This window comes from Medicago truncatula, chromosome 5 (genome assembly GCF_003473485.1).
Source record: "Medicago truncatula cultivar Jemalong A17 chromosome 5, MtrunA17r5.0-ANR, whole genome shotgun sequence".
Lineage (NCBI taxonomy): Eukaryota > Viridiplantae > Streptophyta > Magnoliopsida > Fabales > Fabaceae > Medicago > Medicago truncatula.
In genome coordinates, this window is record NC_053046.1 from 44,741,814 (window position 1) to 44,763,823 (window position 22,010).

Below are 22,010 nucleotides of genomic sequence, written 5' to 3' on the forward strand. Positions count from 1 at the left end.
TTTATACCCATTTTTGTTGACATAAAGTTGCTTTCATTCTATGTATCTTTATTTATTTTTATTAGTTCTTTAAAATTAAAAACTTTTTTATTAGTTTTTTTTTAACTTTTTTCTTAGTTTCCTGTGAGTTTATTTATGAAAAATGCTAAACGGTACGGAACTATGGTAACGAAAATTCACGGATGCCTTAAAAAAAACTGCGACACTTTTTATTTTTTATTTTTAAAAGTAAGTGATTAATTAATATAAGAAAGTTTAAAGGTTAGCATTCTTTTTTTTTTTGGGTCGTGAAAGGTTAGCACTCTTTAATCTTAACACTGATTTTTTTTTGTTTGAGGGAATTAATCTTAACACTAATAAAATGAATTCTTAATTAAACAAACGGTGGAGCAAATTAATTGAAACGGTGGATGTTGACCAGCTTTTTCTTTGGCTGAATTGCATAATAGAGACATAGTGCACTGCATAACAATAGAAACCGTGATCAGATTGCTAAGCGTCCGTGAATTTCCCGTGAAAATAATTCCCGTACTATATAGCACTTCTCTTTATTTATACGGTTTTTCATTTTTTTTTGGTATGGTTTTTAGTTATTCAGCGTTAAAACTAAAATAAATAAATAAACTCGTCTGAGTTTTCAGTTTTTTTGCAATTTCTTATAGATTTGGCTGCTAAATTTGTGTGTTGCTTCTAATTTCATATAATTTTTTCTTATAATATTGGAGGCTAACGGTCGAAGGTTTTCATAAAAAAGAACCTATAAGTCCTGAACAAAAGCCACATTATTAGTATTTTTAACTATAATAATAATAGGGGTCAATTGATCATGCTTTAGCCACTTCGGTTTCTTCATTTCAAAATCAAGTAACTCGTCGAATTTAATTTATGCTTTTATCATGAAATATATGCTTCTACTTGACAAATTTTAATTTTGATGGAATAAATTGTTCCCTCTCTTGCAGGGATTGTAATAAAAGCAATTGATTTTAGAAGAAGAAGAAAGAATAAGATTTCGTGGGTAAATTTTTTTGTGTAGATTGTAAATAACTGCATTGTTGATTCTTCAACCATCGAGAGAATGATGCCCCAATTTGTGTATGTATTTCAAAGTGTTTTCATGGGATACACCATTCTGGTATGACTATTGATTTGTCATGGCAATGTTTCTCCTCCTTGTTACTAATCAAACCATCAATGGGTAGGCCATTGTGAGATGTTTTGTGCTTTCTCCATTCCAAGTGACCATTAATTATTCGAGCATTATTTATGCTTTCTTCAATATTGGTTAAATAAATTGAAAACACAAATTGTCCCTCTACACTCTAAACTTACTCATTTCTTTCTTTCTTTTTTTTTTTTTATTGAAAATGATTCTAATTTGATTTCTTCAATAATACCATTGGTAGCCTATATGAAATTCTAAACAAACTCATGCATAACACGAGTTGGAGTCTAGTTATTAGTAAAATTAATCATAATCAATGAAGTTAGCTCAATTGATAGTGTGTTTTTTTTTTTATTTTTAAAATCTATAATAAAGATTGTTGTTGGTGTCATTAAAAAACATAATTTAGATTTTATATTTTTTGACAAAAGAACTTAGATTATATTTTGGTTATATTGTTGGTGTCATTGAAATATATAATCATGGTTAGTTTAGTTTTTTCATAAGATTTGTTCATGGTTAGTTTAAATTGTTATAACTTAAATGGAACAAACATTTATATTTTTTGTTTTAATCAAAATCAAAATTTCATAAAAATAACACCGTTCATAATTTTCAAACGTTGACACAATAAAAAGAAATAAAATTTGTTCGCTAGTCAAATATAATATAATTTTTTTTTTTTAATGTTATAGAAAAATTTGTTCAACGGTATAGTTGAAATAAAAAAAAAATAAAAAAAATCAATCAATATCCCATTTATATATTTGTATAGATAAACAACATATCGGGTGAAAGTAAAAATAAGTAAAAGCCACCCTCGGCCTCCTTTTACCTCCCTTTCAAACTCAACGCAACCATATCTTGGCAGAATAACGGTATAAGATTATCCGTGATAGCTCACGATGCTGCTTCAGATAAATTTATCATTTACATTATGGCACATATAATCACAAAAATTCAAAGTAGCACCCCATAGCTGCAATGGTGAGTAAATTAAAATATGTCTATACAATGGCCTGTGCTTGAACTAATAAAGAAATAACTGACTAAACACTCAGCGACTTCCTTCAAAAAAGACATGCCACAACTGTCATTCCATTATAATGGGGCCTACAGATGAACGGAACATATTACTCAGGGCAAGCTGAACTTCTCCAGAGGTGTGCTCACTCCTTACGAGATCCACCAATAATTGAAAGAACCGTGGAATATACCTCCTGAATGAATCTTTTTCCAGACCAGCCAACCCTTGCAGTGCTGAGATGACTAGAGATGTCCTAGCAGCTATTTCCTCTTTTTTTGCTGAACTTAGAGGGAGTTTTCTACGTTGCACTGGCTGTGTATCAGACTTGTGAAATGTGGATACAGGGCCAGCACAATTTAGATATATGTCCAATACATTTTCACATACAGTTACTAACTCTTGTTCTAGATCTATCTCATCGTGCACAAAATATTGATCGTCATGTAAGTTTTGTAGAAAGTTGAGGTGATTTTGGAAGGACTCATTTTCAAAATGAACCACAGGCGGGGAAGATAATTCCAAGATAGAGCAAGCTTTCTGCAATTTCTTCAGTAGGACTGACTCTCTGTTCAATTGTCGAGCATGCAAAGCAATGGATGAATATAATTCAATAAGGACTTTGATGCTGTCTGCTGATAAGGATTGCTGGTGTTTTCTGTACAGATCAGTTGTAACCTATGATCAGAACACAAAAAGCTGTCGTCATGATGAATTCATCCAAAAATGAAACTTAAAACTGATTGAATATTTTACATTATGAGCTTCTATGCACGAGAAAGATATGTGAACATGAATAATGAGCAACCACCACAAGAATGGAGTGATCAATCTCTCTTTTTTACACATGATAAAGTGTGCAACCTGGCCATAAACAATATGTGATCTGAGAAGGTAAGCACAGAGCTGCACAATGGGAGACAAGTTGAATGGTGGCAATGACAATAGAGGACAGATAAAGACAATGGTAGATGGAAAACTAGGGTTTGGTCCTCATGTTTAAAATGTTAATTCTTAATTTCTTATCATGCTTATGTTTAGTACAGAAAGAGCAAGAAATAAACCTGTAAAATAAGTAGCTGCATAGCAATATGATTCTTTGTTCTTGAGACAACATATGTGGCTGTTTGCAGATTGTCATCATCAAACTCATCATTTGTCAAATCATGATCAGAAGACTGTGAAAATTTACGTACTTCAATGTTACTCATGGTTCTCAAGACCTTTGTGAATCCAGGCACTGTTGATGTAGCAGCATCTTTTAAACACAGAAAAATCTCTTTCCATTCTTCTTCTGAAAGCCTGTTACCAAGGTCGCTAGTGAGACGCACTAATCCAGCAACTCCAGTACTAGCTGGACCCTGAACAGGACTTCTAATGAACCCTGTCAGTACAGACACCACACCTGGTAGCTGAGACCTCACCATATCAAAGAAGGTGACAAATAAGTCTATTAAACATTCTGCTGCTACCGGAGAAGTCTCAGAATCCCACGTGCTTCCTTCAGTATGCACAGATACTGAAGGTGAACAATGAACGTCTAGTATATTCATGTCTCGTTTTCCACATACTGAGTTATATACAGGGAAAATAACAGAGCAGAAAATGCTATTCCAAAATGTGCGTGAGAATAGATGGCCATGATCCTTCAAAATGTTAAAAAGAACCTCCAAAGAACTCTTTCTGATAGCTGATCTTGGATCAGAAGTTAATTTTGACAACCCTGCAAAAAAAAAAAATTCACTTTAAACAGAAAGCACAGACAGGGTTTACAAAACAATGGGCATAAATATCCTAATGCAGAAAGTTTGAGGTTATCTAATGCTGCACAAAGTGTGGTCAAATAACTTCATGTTTACTTTTCTGACACTAACTAGGAGCTGAGGATACATAGGTTTACCTTCTTTATTAAGTGAAGTGCAGTAGGCACTTCGGTTGACCTACTGCAGCATTCATCACTCGATTTTTGCAAAAACTTAATGTAAACCTTACAGATCAATATGGTTACAAGCAATAGTCATCTCAGATTTATGCAGGCAATAAATCAAACAGAATACACAATTCATTGGGGCAAGAATATGCTTTATTGTCCAACATGCATAGTGGTGTAGCATTAGCAACTGTACAAAATATCTTACCCCATAGTAATGAATAGCATCTTACCTGATAGCAAAGGAATCCAAAAGGACACGTGATCATCGTTATCAGTAAGAGCTTGTACATCTGAAACACCATTTGTTAGTACAACTGATGAGACATCAGCACTGCTCTTCTTATTGCATACAAGTCCTCCATCAGCAAGTCTGACTGCACAGAAACGAAGAAATGCAATTGCATTGAGGCTAACATCACTATTGAATCGGCTATTTGTAAATGTCAAAAGACATCCAACACAATCAGTGAAGGTCGTTGTTTCCGTCTCAGTAATATAAGGAAAAAATTCACGCACTATTTTCTCCATAGTCTCAAATGCTAACAATACAATATTCTTCCGCTCATCAGCTGCCGCAGCTGTAAAAACCTGAGAACCAAGAACATTTCATGGTAAGTTCAAATATTTACATGCTCTAAATTATCAAATCCTAACAATAAGACACACATATGATCACAATTTTGGTCTTCTTTAGGAAGGAAGGGGGCAAATTTATGAAGCCGGTGTCTAAACATTATGTAACATGTGAAAGTGCTAGATGCCATTACCATCAATAGTTTTTCTGGGATCTTAAACTTTTGTATTGTTATAGATTATCTAAACCCATTAATAATTTGACTAGATAAGTGTTCTTGATGTCCCTTTCCTTGTTGTTTGTATTCATTTCCTTTGAACAAGTTTAAAAAGTACAACTTGTATTGATAATTTTACTATTTTAGTGTTAAGGTTATGAGAATATGCTTTGGGCTTTCTAATTTACCAACAGAAATGAATGAGAGGAAGACGTTCATATATATATATATATATATGAAGCACGGACACAGACACGGACACGACACGTATAATAATTTGAGAAAATGATATAATTTAGTGTAATCATAGGTGTCGTGTCGGTGTCGGACACCGACGCGTGTCCGACACGGGACACGCCTAATCCGAGAAGTGTCCGTATATATATATATATATATATATATATATATATATATAGACACACACACACACACGGGCGCGCGCACACACTATTTTTTGCATTTTCCTTCCTATAACTGCTGAAGGTAACTCCAGCCTAAATAACAAGCACAAGTTTTCCGTCTTATTTCATTTTGCTTTTTGTCACTAAACAGATACAGTTCAGCAATACTTGACAACTTAAAACTTGGATTTCCTACCAAATAATTTAAAACCATGACCAAAGCTAACTTCAACATACCATAAAAACACTTTTCCAGCCAGATTTCACATTACTGACACGGCTAAGGACCATCTGTGAAATACAACGAACTGTTAATTCTCTAATTTCTGTTGAGTTGCTTTTCTGCATAACAATCACGAATGGTCTCAGAAATTCATTCTGGAAGTTATAATTAGCCAGCTCCTCACGCTCCAAAAATTTCATTGCAAGTTGTCGTAGTGAATCCATCGCAAAGATTGCAACAGACAGGTTTTCTGACAATCCAACTGAGACGAAGAAATCGGATAGAACATTCCATATGCGGGACCACACTAATCTGATGCGGTTCATATTATAATGCCTGCAAACGTAACCATGTTCAATTAATAACTTCAAACAAATTGAATTATCGTTAAGAATTTTAATCGCCCGTGTACAAGATAAGAGAACTCAAAAACATCAATTACAAAGCGACAAAGAATGACTTTTGAGTCAATTACAAACTCTTTCCTGAGGTCCAATAAAATCAGCAAAAGAATGACTTTTGAGTCAATTGCAAAAAAGAGAGTTGCCTGTCTTATATAAGGGAAAGAAACTTACGCGATTTCTACTATTTTAGTCAGGCCAAATACACGGGGGTCTGTTAGAGACTGTAACTCTGAGATGGAAACTTTGCAAAGAGCTTTCACAAATGCTACTATAGCTTCGCCATTCAACCGTTGACTATGAGCAAACACATGGTTCAATTCAAAGTTCCCAATTTGATCCAGTAGATTCAAGTTAGAGATGAAACTATTTATCTGTTCCGGTGTTACCAATGCAGAGGGGTTGACCCCAACACTTGTACTGTCATACGAACTCCCACGAACAACAGCCGCCATGGCTGGATTTTGAAGAGTTCCTTTCTTAAAAGAAGAGAAACCTAATGTTTTTGGTGTTTTTTCCTCTGTTTCAAAATTAGATGAAGTGAAGAAGGTTGCATCACTTGGGGCACCCTCACCTAGCAGTTGCAAATGTTCAATTCGGGAGAGGCAAGTTAATATGTGCTCCCATGCTTCTTGTAGATGATCACCATCTTCAATGGCAATTGATATTATTGCCTGAAGAAAATTAAGATGTACAATATATAAGCAAGATATATGCAACATATAAAATGTGTCACATGCATGATAAATGCAAAAAAAATAAAAAATTGTAATGGTCACGTTATATTTTCAAAAAGGATTTCAAATAGAAGTACCCCGGTCATTGCTGCTTTCTTTATGTAACTACAATACTGCTAGAATGAGATCAATATATGATTTGCAATAATAACAGCAATGCTTGCATAATCACATACCTGTAGGCACATCTAATCAAAAGCTCAAAACATCATTAAAATAATATAGTGACAGCTTTGATGTCAATATTGTTACTTTAGTGTATTTTGACTTTTGATTTGTTGTGCCTATACGCACTGTACGGATGCACACACAAAAAATATGTTGTACATGTAGGAGGAGAATGATTTGCTTCAAAAAGTTTCAGCAACAAGTAACCTAAGATTCATTCACCTTGACAGCATCAACATTTTTCTGTTTCATATCTCCTGCACAGTGAAGATAAGTAAATTTTGCAACAGATGTAACAAAAGCATCCCTTTGAGTCTGCATGCCCATCACTGCAGTAACATGCACCGCATGCCTGAATCCCTGTAAGGATTGAGAAGTAGCTACTCTGTCATCGCTCTGGTCAAGCGTTACACTGAATGCAGCCAGCATAGGCCCCCAACATACTTCCACCATAAACCTCAGTATAGCCACATCTGTGACGACATGATAAGCAGATCTGCAACAAATAGGTAAATAGAATGTCTAACTAAGGGAACAAATTGATAGACATGGATTGTTTATGAATAATCCAGAAGATGGCTTAGAAGAAAAGAAAATGCACAAATGGAAAGGATGTACAATGCAGAGAGCCAATACACAATCAAAAATACTCCCACAGTCACAAGTTAAAGGCAAAATTTAGCTCAACTGCTTGTAACAAAATACAAGTAAAAGTGGACTATTTCCTTCAGATTTAATGATATTATGCCAAAAATGCCCTTTTTTTCAATAGCTATTAATTGAAACAAGTTTCCATACGATTAGTGCTTCTACAGATAATTGAACATTCAGTGGAAAATAAAGGATAGCATACATTTATTTTGAAAATTGGTTGGTCTTGAATAAGTTTAACAAACTCAACCGGCACCACGTTTAAGTTTAGCAACTTTTTTGATGAAATTCACTTTTAACATCAATAAAGAAAGAGTTAGAAGAATTTGCGCCAACAACAATGGTTGAAATGACAGGTTGAGGAAGATAAAAAGTTCAATAAATCTCCTGGTTTAAAATTTAGAAGGAAGACACTCTCCTTGATTGCAAATATTTAATGGCGAAAACATGAAAAGTTGAATTTTTCAGATTAAATGTCCAATTTTTTTTATGCAATGAAATGAAATGATGGGTAATTTAGGTATTGAAATTGAATTTTTAAATGGGATTAAAAGGAGTGCATGAGAATATCTAATTATCTTAATGAATGTGAAGTGGTTGATTTTGCTTATAATTTGTTATAGAGCAACAACGAAAGCCTTTTACCACTAGGTGGCGTAAGATTCATGGATCAAATGACATCATAGTATCATATCATCAATCATGTCTACAAAAAAAAAAAAAAATCTTCTTTTTCCTTAATAGTTTGACTTATAGTTTTGTTTAGTCACCGTCTACGTCCAACTAATGAAGCGCTCTCCATATTATCTACATTCCTTATTGGAGCTGTTACTGGTCTTCTACCGACATGCCCAAACCACCTAGAACACGAGGAATTTTTGTTTTATTCGTCTGTAGAAATCAAACACTACAGTAGGAAATATATAGGCAGAAACGGTCCTTATTTAGGAAACAAATCTGCTGAGTAAAAAACATAATCAAAATAAAAACTACAACAACAACCAGGCCTTATCCCACTAAGTGGGGTCGGCTACATAGATCAACTTAAGTCATAATGTTCTATCATAAACCATATTTCGATCCAACTCAATAATCTCCAAATCTTTACGGTTTCTCTTATAGTTTTTCTAGGTCATCATCCATCTAGTGATATGACCATCATTTATCTAATCTACTCTTCTTACTGCAGCATCTACAAGTCTTCTCTCTATATGCCCAAACCACCTAAGCTTAGTTTCCACCATCTTTTCTATTATAGATGCTACCCTAACTCTCTCTCTCTAATGTTGTCACGTCTAGTCTTACCACACATCCAACGCAACATCCTCATCATCTCTACGCATATCTTATTCTCGTGTTGGTTCTTCACCGCCCTACACTATGCTCTATACAACATTGTCGGTCTTACAGTTGTCCCTTGAATTTTTCCCTTCAACTTGAGCGGTACTTTAGTATCACATAAAACACTTTAGGCTATTCTCCATTTCCACTACCCTGCTTGAATTCGATGATTTACATCTGCTTCTATTTCTCTGTGGTTTTGTACAATGGACCTAAGATATTTAAATCGTGTAACTTGTGGTATGCTATGATCTCCAACTTTCACCTCTGAGCTAGAAACACTTTGCCTTTTGCTAAATCTACATTCCATATACTTTATCTTGCTTGTACTCCGACGAAAGTCATACGCTTCTAAGGTTTGTCTCCAACATCCCATTAAATTCCTCCCTCAACTCTCCAAGAAGGACTACATCATCTACAAAACGCATATATCTCGGTGTTAGCTCTTGGATGTGTTCCGTAAGTACATCCAAAACTAAAGTGAAAAGTTGAGGGTTGACCCTTAGTGCAATCCTATTGTTATTGGAAAATTTGCGGTGGCCCTATCCTGCGTCCTCGCACTAGTTGAGGCCCCCTCATACATTTCCTTGATTGCTCAATGTTTTATTAGGGAATAAATTATAATAACCTGATGCAGATTCTATTACAAATAGAATCATATCGGAATCACAACAAATCTTGACAATTATAGTATGTTATCATGTTTCCAATCCATAATAGGTGTTGCACAACTTTCCCTCTGAGGCATTCACCCAACCCTCTCTTTTATTGTGTGTCCACTCATCCAACCTAACATTCTTATCTCTACAAAAATGAGCTTTTTTTCTTTCTTTTTAGCATTTTCCCATCCAACATTTATCATAAACATGTCAGTCCTATAATTGTGCAATAAAATTTTCCTTAACATGGAGTGGTGTTTCTCTCGCCAATAACATGTAAAGACTACACCATTTCACCCACCTGTTCCAAAACTATAGTTTACATCGCACTCTTTCCTTATCATTTTATATGATAAGCTCAAGATACTTAAACTGTGTAATTATGAATACTGTATGGTCTTGAAATAGGGGGAGGGGGGGGGAGGAGGAATCAATACAAGTGTCAATTATTCTAAACTTACTTTTAAGTATCATTTGCAAAAACAAATCAATGTTTTAAACCTTGACTCTTTCAAAATCATTTGTTTTATCATAAATTATTCAACAGCATTTGTGTTTGATAAAAGACATCTGGTGAAAGATTCAAGGTAGCATAGCTAAGTTAAAATCTATATAAATCAAACAAACAACAGACATTCTAAACGGAAAAAGGGCTTATCAGGTATAGCCTTGCAACCGAGAAAAATTCCACAAAAACAATCCAAACATTGAGTAATGTTCAATATCTTAGCTTACTCTGATTTTCGTGAATTTGATTTAAACTGCTCCTGAATGTGCCGAATGAGAAGCCCATTTGCACCTACTGCTTTTTCCTCATTTTGCTTCCAGTTCACAAGATTGAGTATACCATCCAATCCCAGCAATCTATTAAAGCTATTTTCCTGCTTACTTTGAGGTGCAGAAGAATCAGCCTTCATCTTAATTTCATTTCTAACAATTTTATCATAAAGGGCCCCAAGATATTCCTCCGGTAAATCCTTTCCATCATCTATTCCTCGGTTGTTTCGGATAAAATCAGCCTTTGTCATCTGAAAAGCAATCAACATGGAATGTGTGTTAGAATAATTAATCAAGTACTTCGTGGAGATATTGAAAAGATTGTGACTATTTAGTTTTAACTCCACTAGTCATTGTATTGATTGTGTTGATTAATCTTCCTTATTAATTAGGGGTTAACTAGGAGACTCCTACCTATATAAATGTACATTCTCACCGCATAATATGATATAATAAACATATTTTCAGTTCTAATATGGTATCTAGAGCTTCTTGATCCAGAGCCATGTCTTCTGCTACGCCTTCTCCTACTCCCTCTGCTGCGCAACGCGTACCTGCTGCAGCATCCAAAACCTTCAAACAATGGAAGCAACAATCGAAGGTGTTCTTCGCGGAACGAAGATGGTGAAATTTGCGATTTCACCTGAGATTCCACCGGTTTATCTCACAGATGCAGCACACGAAGCAGGAACGGAGAATCCTGCTTACACTGAATTGGAAGAACAAGAACAAGATTCATTGCTCTGCACCTGGATTCTTTCAATGATTTCGCCTTCGCTACTTTCGCGATTCGTTCTCCTTCGCCACTCGTGGCAGGTTTGGGATGAGATTCATAGTTACTCCTTCACGCAGATGAAGACGTGTTCACGTCAACTTCGATATGAGCTTAGATCCATTACGAAAGGTTCACGCACTGTCGCTGAATTCATTGCTCGAATTCTCGCAATTTCAGAGTCTCTTGAAGCACTTCCGGAAGAGTTTGACCCTGTTGTTGATGCTGGTGTGAATGCGAAATCTGAGGTTGTTTCTTTAGATGAACTTGAATCTCAGCTTCTCACACAAGAATCTAGAAATGAGAAGTTCAAGAAAGCTGTTATCACTGAAACTGCAAATTCAATTCAGAATCTCAATCTCATGGTCCTAATTCTCAAAACCACAATTATACTGATGGCACTGAAAACAATCAATTTCTTAACTCTAACCCTAATTTTGAAGGAAGAAATGGCCAGTTCAGAGGACGTGGTGGCCGTTTTGGTAGTAGATTCAGAGGACAAGGTGGCCGTTATGGTGGAAGATCCAATGTTCAAAAACTGGTCATGATGCAAGATATGGTCACTACCGTTTCTCTGCCACACAGTATTATTACTAAAGTCCCTATGGCTCACCAGGAGGCTATGGTGCACCTCCAAATGTATGGATGCAGAACATGTCACGTCCTCAGTATTCTGGACAGTTTCTTAGGCCTCCTACACAGTCTCAGGCTGAGAATCAGAGAGGTCAAGCTACCCAGGCCTTCTTAACTAGCTCAGATCCACACAATTCATTCAACAATGTCTGGTACCCTGACTCAGGTGCTACTCATCATGTCACCCCTATGCATCCAACCTCATGGATTCCATGTCTCTTTCAGGTTCTGATCAGGTCCATATTGTAAATGGACAAGGTTTGGCTATTACCTCTGTTGGTTCCTTGCAATTTACTTCTCCTTTACATCCTCAAACTACTTTAAAACTGAATAATCTCCTTCTTGTTCCCTCTATAACCAAAAATCTTGTTAGTGTGAGTCAGTTTGCTAAAGATAACAATGTTTACTTTGAGTTTCATCCTAATCACTGTTTTGTCAAATCTCAGGATTCTTCTAAGGTGCTTTTAAGAGGTATTCTAGGACATGATGGTCTCTATCAGTTTGAGCACACCAACTCATTCAAGACCACTGTCTCTCAAAATTCTAGTGTCAACACTGTTTGCAATAAAGTTCCAGCACAAATTCTAGATGGTTTCAATTTCAATAATTTTCAATGTAATAATGTTGAACATTTACCTAGTAGTTCAACATCTAGTTCTACTCGGTCTTTTCCTACCATGTATGGTATCTGGCATAGCAGACTTGACATCCTCATCATGAGGTGCTCCAAAGTATTATCAAACTTTGTAACATACAATTACCAAATAAAAGCTTGTCAGATTTTTGTACTGCTTGTTGTCTTGGTAAGGTTCATAGACTGCCATCTTTTGCATCTCAAATGACATATACTAAACCTCTTGAACTAATTTTTTGTGATCTTTGGGGACCTGCACCAGTTGAATCCTCTTGTGGATATACCTATTTTCTTACTTGTGTGGATGCTTATTCTAGATACACATGGATATATCCTCTGAAACTCAAATCTCACACACTTCCTACATTTCAGAATTTTAAAACCATGATTGAATTGCAGTTAAATCACAAAATTATTTCGGTTAAAACTGATGGAGGTGGTGAGTTTTTACCTTTCACAAAATATCTCAATAGCCTTGGCATCACTCAAGGATTCACTTGTCCACACACTTACCATCAAAATGGCTCAGTTGAAAGGAAACATAGACATATTATTGAAACTGGTCTAACTCTTTTATCTCATGCACAAATGCCATTAAAGTTTTGGGACCATGCCTTTTTAACTGCAACTTACCTTATCAACAGGTTACCTACACCAGTTTTAGCAAATAAATCACCCTTTTTCTTACTTCACCTTCAATTTCCAGACTATAAATTCCTTAAAAGCTTTGGGTGTGCATGTTTTCCCTTTTTGAGACCCAATAACTCTCATAAGTTTGATTTTCATTCAAAGGAGTGTGTTTTCTTGGGATATTCCAACAGTCACAAATGATATAAATGTTTAAATGCTTTAGGTAGAATTTTTATATCCAAAGATGTTGTGTTTAATGAGGTAAAATTCCCTTATCTTGACTTGTTTCCATATCAGAAAGTGTGTTATGTTTTACCAGATGGCCCCACTTTATCGACTTTTCTTCCCACTCCTGTCTCAACAACCAACCTTTACTGTTAACTCACCTACTCCTCAAACTTCACCTACTGCTCAAACTTCTCATTCTGAGTCTGTTCCTACTACTCCCATATCAAACACCCCCCCAGACTCCATCTATTAGTTCTCACCACTCTGAGTCCTTACACATAAATAATGTTGTCCTAAATCCCACACCCATCAACATTCTATCTCCCTCTCCATCTCAAAATCCCTCACGAGTCATCTGCTAGTGTTACTAGCTCTCAGTCTACAAATTTTGAGTCTCCTCCTCCTATTCCTCACAGAATTCATCCTCAAAACCGTCACTCAATGAGAACCAGAGGTAAACATGGAATTGTGTAGCCTAGAATTAACCCTACACTCCTTTTGACTCATGTTGAGCCCACTACTTACAAAACTGCTCTTCAGGATCCTAAGTGGCATTATGAAGTAAAGCATTATATATTTCATAATGAGACAGACCTCTTCCTGCAAATGGCCATTGGATGTTAATGGGTATTCAAGGTAAAAGAAATCCAAATGGCACTATAAACAAGTACAAGGCACGTTTAGTGGCTAAGGGTTTTCATCAACAAGTAGGTTTTGACTACAATGAGACCTTTTCCCCTGTAGTCAAACTTGTTACAGTGAGGACAGTTCTGACACTTGTAGTTACATATAACTGGACTCTTCAGCAGTTGGATGTGAACAATGCCTTCCTAAATGGGGTACTAACTGAAGAAGTCTACATGGTGCAGCCTCCTGGCTTTGAATCTTCTGACAAGAGCCTTGTATGCAAACTATACAAGGCTCTCTATGGGTTAAAACAGGCTCCAGGAGCATGGTTTGAGAGATTGAAATCATCTTTACTTAGCTTTGGGTTCAAGTAAAGCAGGTGCGATCCTTCTTTGTTTACTCTGCACACTCAAACTCACTGCATTTTTATATTGGTTTATGTTGATGATATTATCATCACTGGAAACTCAAAACTGGCTATTAATAATCTAGTTCATCAGCTCAATTTTGAGTTCTCCCTTAAAGATTTGGGTATAGTAGATTATTTTCTTGGCATAGAGGTGCATCACTCACCATCTGGCTCTTTGCTTCTCTCTCAAACCAAATATATCAAGGACCTTCTTCAGAAAGCTAACATGATTAATGCTAATAGCATGCCCTCACCTATGGCATCTAGCACAAAACTGTCTAAATTTGGTTCAAGTACAGTCTCAGATCCTACATTTTTCAGGTCAATTGTTGGTGTTGTTGGTGCATTGCAGTATGCAACCATAACAAGACCTGAAATATCCTACTCTGTGAACAAAGTTTGCCAGTTCTTATCAAATCCCCTTGAAGATCACCGGAAGGCAGTCAAGAGCTGCAGGGTACTTTACACCATGGGTTATTGCTTACACCTGCAAGCTCTACTGAACCTATAGCTGGCTTTTGTGATACTGACCGGGCTTCAGAGAAGAAGCACATCTGGAGCCTGCATATTTATGGGCCCCAATCTAGTTTCCTGGTGGGCAAGGAAACAGACCCTTGTAGCTAGATCTAGTGCAGAGGCTGAATATAGAAACCTTGCACAAGCTTCTGCGGAGATTATTTGGATCCAGTCTCTTCTCAAGGAATTGCAAATCAAGAGTAAAATTCCTCATATCTATTGTGATAATCTCGGTGCAGTTTCTCTTGCTCACAACCCAGTCCTACACTCAAGAATCAAGCACATGGAATTGGATATTTTCTTTGTGAGATAAAAGGTTATAAGGAAGGAACTGAATGTCTCGCATGTGCCTGCTCAAGACCAGTGGGCAGATGTCTTAACTAAGCCTCTGTCCACTGCCAGATTCCTTTATCTTAGAGACAAACTGAGGGTTTGTGACACCCTCGGTTTGAAGGGGGACTGTTAGAATAATTAATCAAGTACTTAGTGGCGATATTGAAAAGATTGTGACTATTTAGTTTTAACTCCACTAGTCATTGTGTTGGTTGTGTTGATTAATCTTCCTTATTAATTAGGGGTTAACTAGGAGACTCCTACCTATATAAATGTACATTCTCACCACATAATATGATATAATAAACATATTTTCAGTTCTAATAATGTGCACCACAGAATCCAAGTCAAAAACCATATTCAACACCTTAGAATCACAAAACAATATATCTTGAATTTGCAATGTAACTTGTGTAAAAGAATTACAATCATATTTTGTCAAAATCTATGAACACGGATACGGACACGAACACTGACACGCCGACACATCATAATTTGGAAAAATCACATAATTTAGTGTAATTATAAGTGTCGGTGTCGGACACGACATGTGTCCGACGCCGGGACACGCCTAATCCGAGAAGTGTCCGTGCTTCATAGGTCAAAATCAATCACAAAAATATACAATACATGATAGCTCACCATAATCAATGTGATTTCTAATAACCCAAATGCTGAAATTTACCATTATTACCATACATCAAAGTAAGAAGATAAAAGAAATAGGAATAGGAAATGATTGATACTTAAAATAAACATGTGTTTATCGCATTGTATTGTTGGCTAATTCTGCATGGTACAAAACATAATTGTTTAATTTTCATCAGTCGAATAATTTGGAAAAGAATACTTAGAATTCAATTAAGCCTAATCGAAAGAATACCTAGAGTAAGCATGCCACAAAGCAGATGCTCAAACCATTGAGCCTAAGATATAATATTGAAGATTCAGTTAGGGCAAACCTTATCTTTCACCATATTATTATGAGCGTCAGTATTGAGCATTATTACAGAGTAAGCAAGAACGTAGGCTGTATCTGCACTGCTGAAAGAACTAGGGTTGCATTTACAAAAGCGCTCAGCAAATTTCTCCATAATGCGGTCAATTTTCTGTGCCTCACCAGGCAACCTAAAGCCCTGAAGAAAAAACCGTATAGCTTCACCAAAGTCCATCCCTTTGAAGTTAAAGGAATCTACATAAGCATGCATAACTTTTAGAGAAAAATCTTCCCTTTCCCCCAAATAGTCACCAATCTTGGCCTCGTCAAGGCCACCAGTGTTCTTCAGGAACAGGGCCACTTCTTCTGGAGAACTACCAATTTTTTTGTTGCTTATCAAGAATTCAATACCCTTGGAAGGTTTTCTATTAAAAAGTGATATACCTTTCTGCATTTAACACAGAAAAAGCATCAGCACATGATATGGAAATATGAAGCTTAAGAAGATGAGATTATGCATGAATTGAATTCATAATTGGAGCGTGAGGGGAGATTAAAAAAAATAATAATTGACAGACACAACACAGGTATGTTTTTCGTGTAAAATCAAGCAGTTGTTTCTCAATTCTGTGTAAGATGATATTTAGCAATATGACACGATAACAATTTGTCATCCACAGAAGGCAGATAATAACAACCTGAAGCTCAGCTTTATATGCCCGGCGCTGCTCTAATGTGGCAGCATCTGAGAATTCAGAATTTATATCGGGATGTAGCTCAAGATCAGAAGTGTTTCCTTCTTCTCCATTCAGAGTTAGCTGACTCTCTCCTAAACTATTGCTTTCAGGGCTCTTTACAAGATTCAAGTCCCCTGGCCTTATCTGCTGGTCCATCCAAGCTCCCATTGACTTAATGATGCTGACCAAGCACTTCACAGATTCATGTCGGAAAGTAATATCTTGTGCTGGAGACAAAGATGTGGTTGACCCCGTAGGTGGTCCCAAAGCAGTTTTCAGAAGGCCATTAACTATCCTGCAAATATCTAAGGAATTATAAGTGTTTAAATACTAAAACAAGATACAGAAATCAAGTATGGATAAATAAAGGAATAAAAGCATACTGTGGACCCTGAATACGATTTATCTATTGGAAAGATACTGCTCCAAGTCTACCATATAAACAAACTACTCAAAATATGCAGGGAAAATGGTTTGACCCTAAAACCCATGCTACGGTTTCCAACCGTGCCATTCTCCTCCAAACAATTAAATAAAAGGTATCCAAACATTTCTAATCTTCCTAACTCACATAGAAAGTGTTCCAACAAACCAAATCTTACACCAAACACACTCAAACAATTATCCCTCCCCAACGGCCCTGTACCCAAAAACTACAATTAGCTTAATTTTATACGATTCTCCAGAGTACTCCTTGAACTTAATCAGCTGCAATCTACCACATCCAGAAGGAAATAAGACTACAGAGTATATGTAAACTATACACTCCCTTACTATTCCTCATGCTTAGCTACTTAGTTGTTCAGTTCCTCTGTTATTGCTAATTTCAGTTAGTTAAGTGTTTGTTAGATAAAGCTTATATTTACTGTGTCTGGCTGTTATTATGCTTATCTTCTGCTGTATTCTTTCGCATGGTTTCTGTTGCATTTACCTATCTTTAGTCTAAAACAGTTTATTGCAAATTCTAGTAGCTTCTGTTGGTTAAAATATGTTAGAATCAGTTACTAACTAACTGACAGTTAGATTCAGTTACTCTAATGATGAACCTAAAAACAAAACAGAGGTTCAAACTCAGTGTCTCAATTTACAGATGAATAAAATTTCAGATACTTGTTCTACACTCATCCAATCTCTCTGTTTCCTTTCATTTGCCCCAAGCTGTTTCTTACTTTCTTTTTTCTGTCACTTCATAGGACATCACAATCACAACCGATACAAAACAGCGTATTTTTATTTTTTTTCTTTCTATCAAGGAATCTGCATAAACAGGGCTATTCTCAATTTATCTTTTCTGAAATCAAGTTTAGTTATCATCTAAGCTTTGCGAAGTATTTGTCCCTGTCTGTTTTTGAAAAGTGATCATTGTCAAGTGATAACAACGGCAAAATATTACAAAAGTGTGATACCTTTCAAATATGTTTGAAGCATCCACATCACAATCATAATTGACAAAAATGTCAATAATAATCTGAGGATCTTGAGATAATTTGTCCAATAAGTTCAGGACGGTCATTTTCTGCAGAAAACTGGGCTGAAGAACATTCTCAAGTACTCGGAGGATAAGCATGGGAAAAAACATGCCGATTTCTTTTTTCAAGCCTGATCTAAATTTTGATAACAAGTTCATGAAAATGGAACACTGAAGCTGAAAAATGGCCATTGCTGAAAGGGCGCTGTTCTTTAATAACGACAAGCAAAGATACTGCTTGATGCCATTGAGAAACCTGCACCATGTAAAAGAAAATATAGATGACAGTAATATCAATCAATATCAATTATTAAATAGAAAAAGAAAGATCTTGGGGGAAATAGCCTTTTTTGTGTGTGAATTTCATTATACACCTTAACTGTTATTTATCTTAGCACAAAATAAATAAATATATTTTATAACTAGGGTAGGATAAAATAGGGACAAAAAATTCAAGATGCAACAAGTAGCGAGAGATACAAAACTGTAGCAAGGCAGCACAGTCTCTATTTATATACGAGTATTCCACTCCGACCAAACACACCAAATGACTACTGACTACATATGTAACATTTTCAACCAAATGCACTGTCTGTTTTTATGGGTTTTTTTTTTTACCAAGAAAACCAAAGTCGCTCCAGAGTGAAGGACATATCAAGTACTCTCCCAGAACGACAAAAAGATTGTTCCAAAGAAAAGCAGGGGCCTTATAATTTAAGAGTTGTGGATCTGCATTATGCACCAAATCAATTGTTTTAATTAAACATGTTAACATGGAGGTTTGGGACACATAGAAATGACCCTGTGGCTTTGAGATGGTTTTGTTGGGAAGGTTTACAACAAAACATTCCACAATAGTTCAAAGTTCAAACACAATGAAAGTCCAGATTTAAAAAGAAAAGGTGACTAGAACTTTGAGTTGACAGTGTCTGAATTATGCCTACAGTACAGATTAAAATAAGTAGATTCAACAATTAGTTTTTAAGTGAAGAGTAAGATAGTACTTGCCTCTCATTGTTGCGCCATATTGAGCTGCCATTATCCATGACAACGTTAAGGAGCTCCAAGGACAAAATCTTGCCTCTTAGGAGGATACGGTCGTCAGGGTGTTGTTGAGATGAGAATTTCATGGACAATTTGCACAAGTTTTTAAAAAGAAGAAAACCATCCTCCCTTATTTTACTACTACTGCTTCCATCATCGGGTCCAGGTTCGGTATCATCCACTTGTTTGGACATTGACACGGGCGGAGAAGCATTGGGTAATTCTAGGTTGAGAGGAACACCACCCTGAGTGGCCTCGATGACCTCATTGATAAAATTTTGGCAAAAATGTATGGAATTACCCTCGTTCAAATTCTTATCGGTGAATTCCAAGAGTTCATTAACAGAAACTCTTTTAACGGATACATCCATGGAGTCTTCCTCGACTCTGGTGAAAACAATGGTGACGATCTGGGCAAGAACCGACTTAGCACAGATCTGATTGGTTCCGTTAACTCCACCGAGGTAGACATTATAACAGGTTCTAACAATCTGAACGAGACAATCTCCACGGATGAGAACGCAAGGGGATCTAACAGCGGAAAGAAGGACTCTGAGGACGCCCAACTCGATTGCCTCCTCACCAAGGCCACCAGATTTACAGATGGCATCGATGATATTGAAGAACAAGTGTGAATTGATGATCTCGCCGCGAACAAGACCCAGAGAGAGAAGCTTAAAGGTGCAATCGAGAGCAGGTTCAACAACCTTAGCGTAAGCGGAGTCAAGGGCGAGGAAGAGAGGTTGAAGGACATATTCAGCATCTGAGGAAGGGATGCCTACAAGGGGAGATTTGGAATCAGAATCATCGCATTCGGGGAGAGATTCTAGCTTGTCGATGGTGGATTTGCAGGAAGAAACAAGTTGAGAATGCTTACGCCATGCGACATTCTTAATGATCTTATCGAGTGATGGACCCACCACTCTTCCACACCGTGAAGGACCTCCCAGGGATTGCGATGCCGACATTTTCAACGATCGATGAATCGATCAGTAGATTGGATCATACAAAATTCAATTCACAAAAATAAAACTAAACGCGTCCATTCCTTCTCTTCTGTTCTATTCTATTCTAATTCTTCAGCTGGAGATTTCAATTTCAATTCCAATTCATTAGCGAGCGTGCATGGAGCATAATTAATCCACTGCTCCGTCGTTTGCCTCCTCGGCATACGTTTCTGCGTAAATAAATAAATACTTAACTCCGTCTTGCATTTTTGTCCCTCAGGTTTTGGTCCTCTAATTAAAATTCAATCTATTTTCGTCCCTTAACTTATCTTGTTACATATTTTAAACTTTTTTATTAGTTTTAATTTAAAAATGTTAGGTTTTCTTCATCTTCTTCTCCTCTTTTTCATCTTCATATCATCTCCATCAACCTTCAACAACAAAAATCACATAAAAAATTTCAAAAGAAAATGAAGAAAACTTAACGTTTTTGAATCAAAACTAATCGAAATGATCAAAATGTGTAACGGAGAGAAGTTAATGGGACAAAATAAATCAAATTTTAATTAAGGGAACAAAGCGATGCTATCTAAATAGTTAAGGGACAAAAAATACAATTTAGTCTTTCTTTTAATTAAAAAAGTTGATAAAAAAATAATAATAATACCCCTTTTTTTCTTTCTCATTGCACACCTATACCAACAATCTTCCAACTATGTTGACTCTATTATTTGAGATTGTATATGTTTTAAGGGTAGTTTTCGTAGTTTAAATTTTTTGCATGTAGACGTGAAGCCAACCAAATTGTTGTATTTTTTTTCATTGTTAATACACTTTCGTGGTTTATCACATTCATGATAAAACAGCAGAGAAAAATTAAATATGAATATATAAATAAAATGAATAATTCCTTCAAAAACAAAATCAAATGAATAATAATATAACTAAAATTATATAATAAGATTATATTTAAACTTATTTCCACAACCCATATACAAGCTGCAGCGTGTTTACCAATGTCGAAGGCATTTTCCGTAAATGATTCATAAATTGTACAATCTCAACATTTTATGGTGGTATCGGCATCTAAGCCCCGTATACTTGTGAATTTGAGGTTTTGATGAAACCTCAAACTCTCATAATCTGATCATGTTTTAGAGGATCATTTGTCGCACACTCTATATGTATGAAATCATACAATGGATTCCTTTCCGACCCTAATCCACCAACATCTCAAGTCCATATTTAAAACAACCAGTAACAAAAATTTAAACAAAATCTTCATTTAATCATTTTGTCAAATAAGTAGGGCACAAAAACTACATTAACATTCATAAAACATAATCTAAATACCGGTGTTTCACAAATCACAAACAACAACTAAATACCTTTTAAAAAAAAAAACTAAATATCTATATAAACAATACTTAAATAAATCCAATCACCCTATTTTGCTAACAAAAAATCTATTTGCTCAACAACTAAACAACTCTAAATAAAAATAAATAGAAATCAGTGAATACAAATTTATTTAATAATATATAAGATATTAAAATAATAATTCTTAAATATTAATTGATATAAATTTTATTTCAAAAGAATTAATTGATATAAATTTTGTTATTAATTAAGCGTGTTTTTTTACGTCATTTACATTTATGAGTTAATTGATCCGTTAATTTTACCAAATACTTCAATTTATTTATATGCTATAAGTCATTAGTTATCAATATATAAGTTATTAGCCATAAGTTATTAATCATCTGACATTAAGTATAAGCTATTAGCTATCCGCTGTTTTTACTAAACTTAGTCTTTGGACTT

At 35.7% G+C, this 22,010-nt stretch overlaps 1 protein-coding gene across 2 annotated transcripts; it reads right to left on the reverse strand.

The window, feature by feature from the left end:
* Nucleotides 1–1,963: 1,963 nt before the first annotated feature.
* Nucleotides 1,964–20,434, reverse strand: LOC11430236 (brefeldin A-inhibited guanine nucleotide-exchange protein 1). 2 transcript variants are annotated; one of them, XM_003618084.4, is made up of 11 exons: nt 19,204–20,434; nt 18,134–18,451; nt 16,689–17,022; nt 16,016–16,438; nt 10,230–10,522; nt 7,066–7,339; nt 6,113–6,612; nt 5,552–5,873; nt 4,353–4,710; nt 3,254–3,912; nt 1,964–2,867 (listed from the first exon to the last, which is right to left on the reverse strand). In XM_003618084.4, the coding sequence occupies exons 1-11, from the start codon at nt 20,205–20,207 to the stop codon at nt 2,259–2,261; spliced, it is 5,094 nt and encodes a 1,697-aa protein (XP_003618132.2). In that variant the 5' UTR covers nt 20,208–20,434; the 3' UTR covers nt 1,964–2,258. The 2 variants fall into 2 exon arrangements, with proteins under 2 accessions (XP_003618132.2, XP_024640128.1); XM_024784360.2 differs by lacking the exon at nt 19,204–20,434 and having other exon boundaries at nt 16,689–17,032; nt 18,134–18,308.
* Between the last annotated feature and the right edge of the window lie 1,576 nt (nt 20,435–22,010).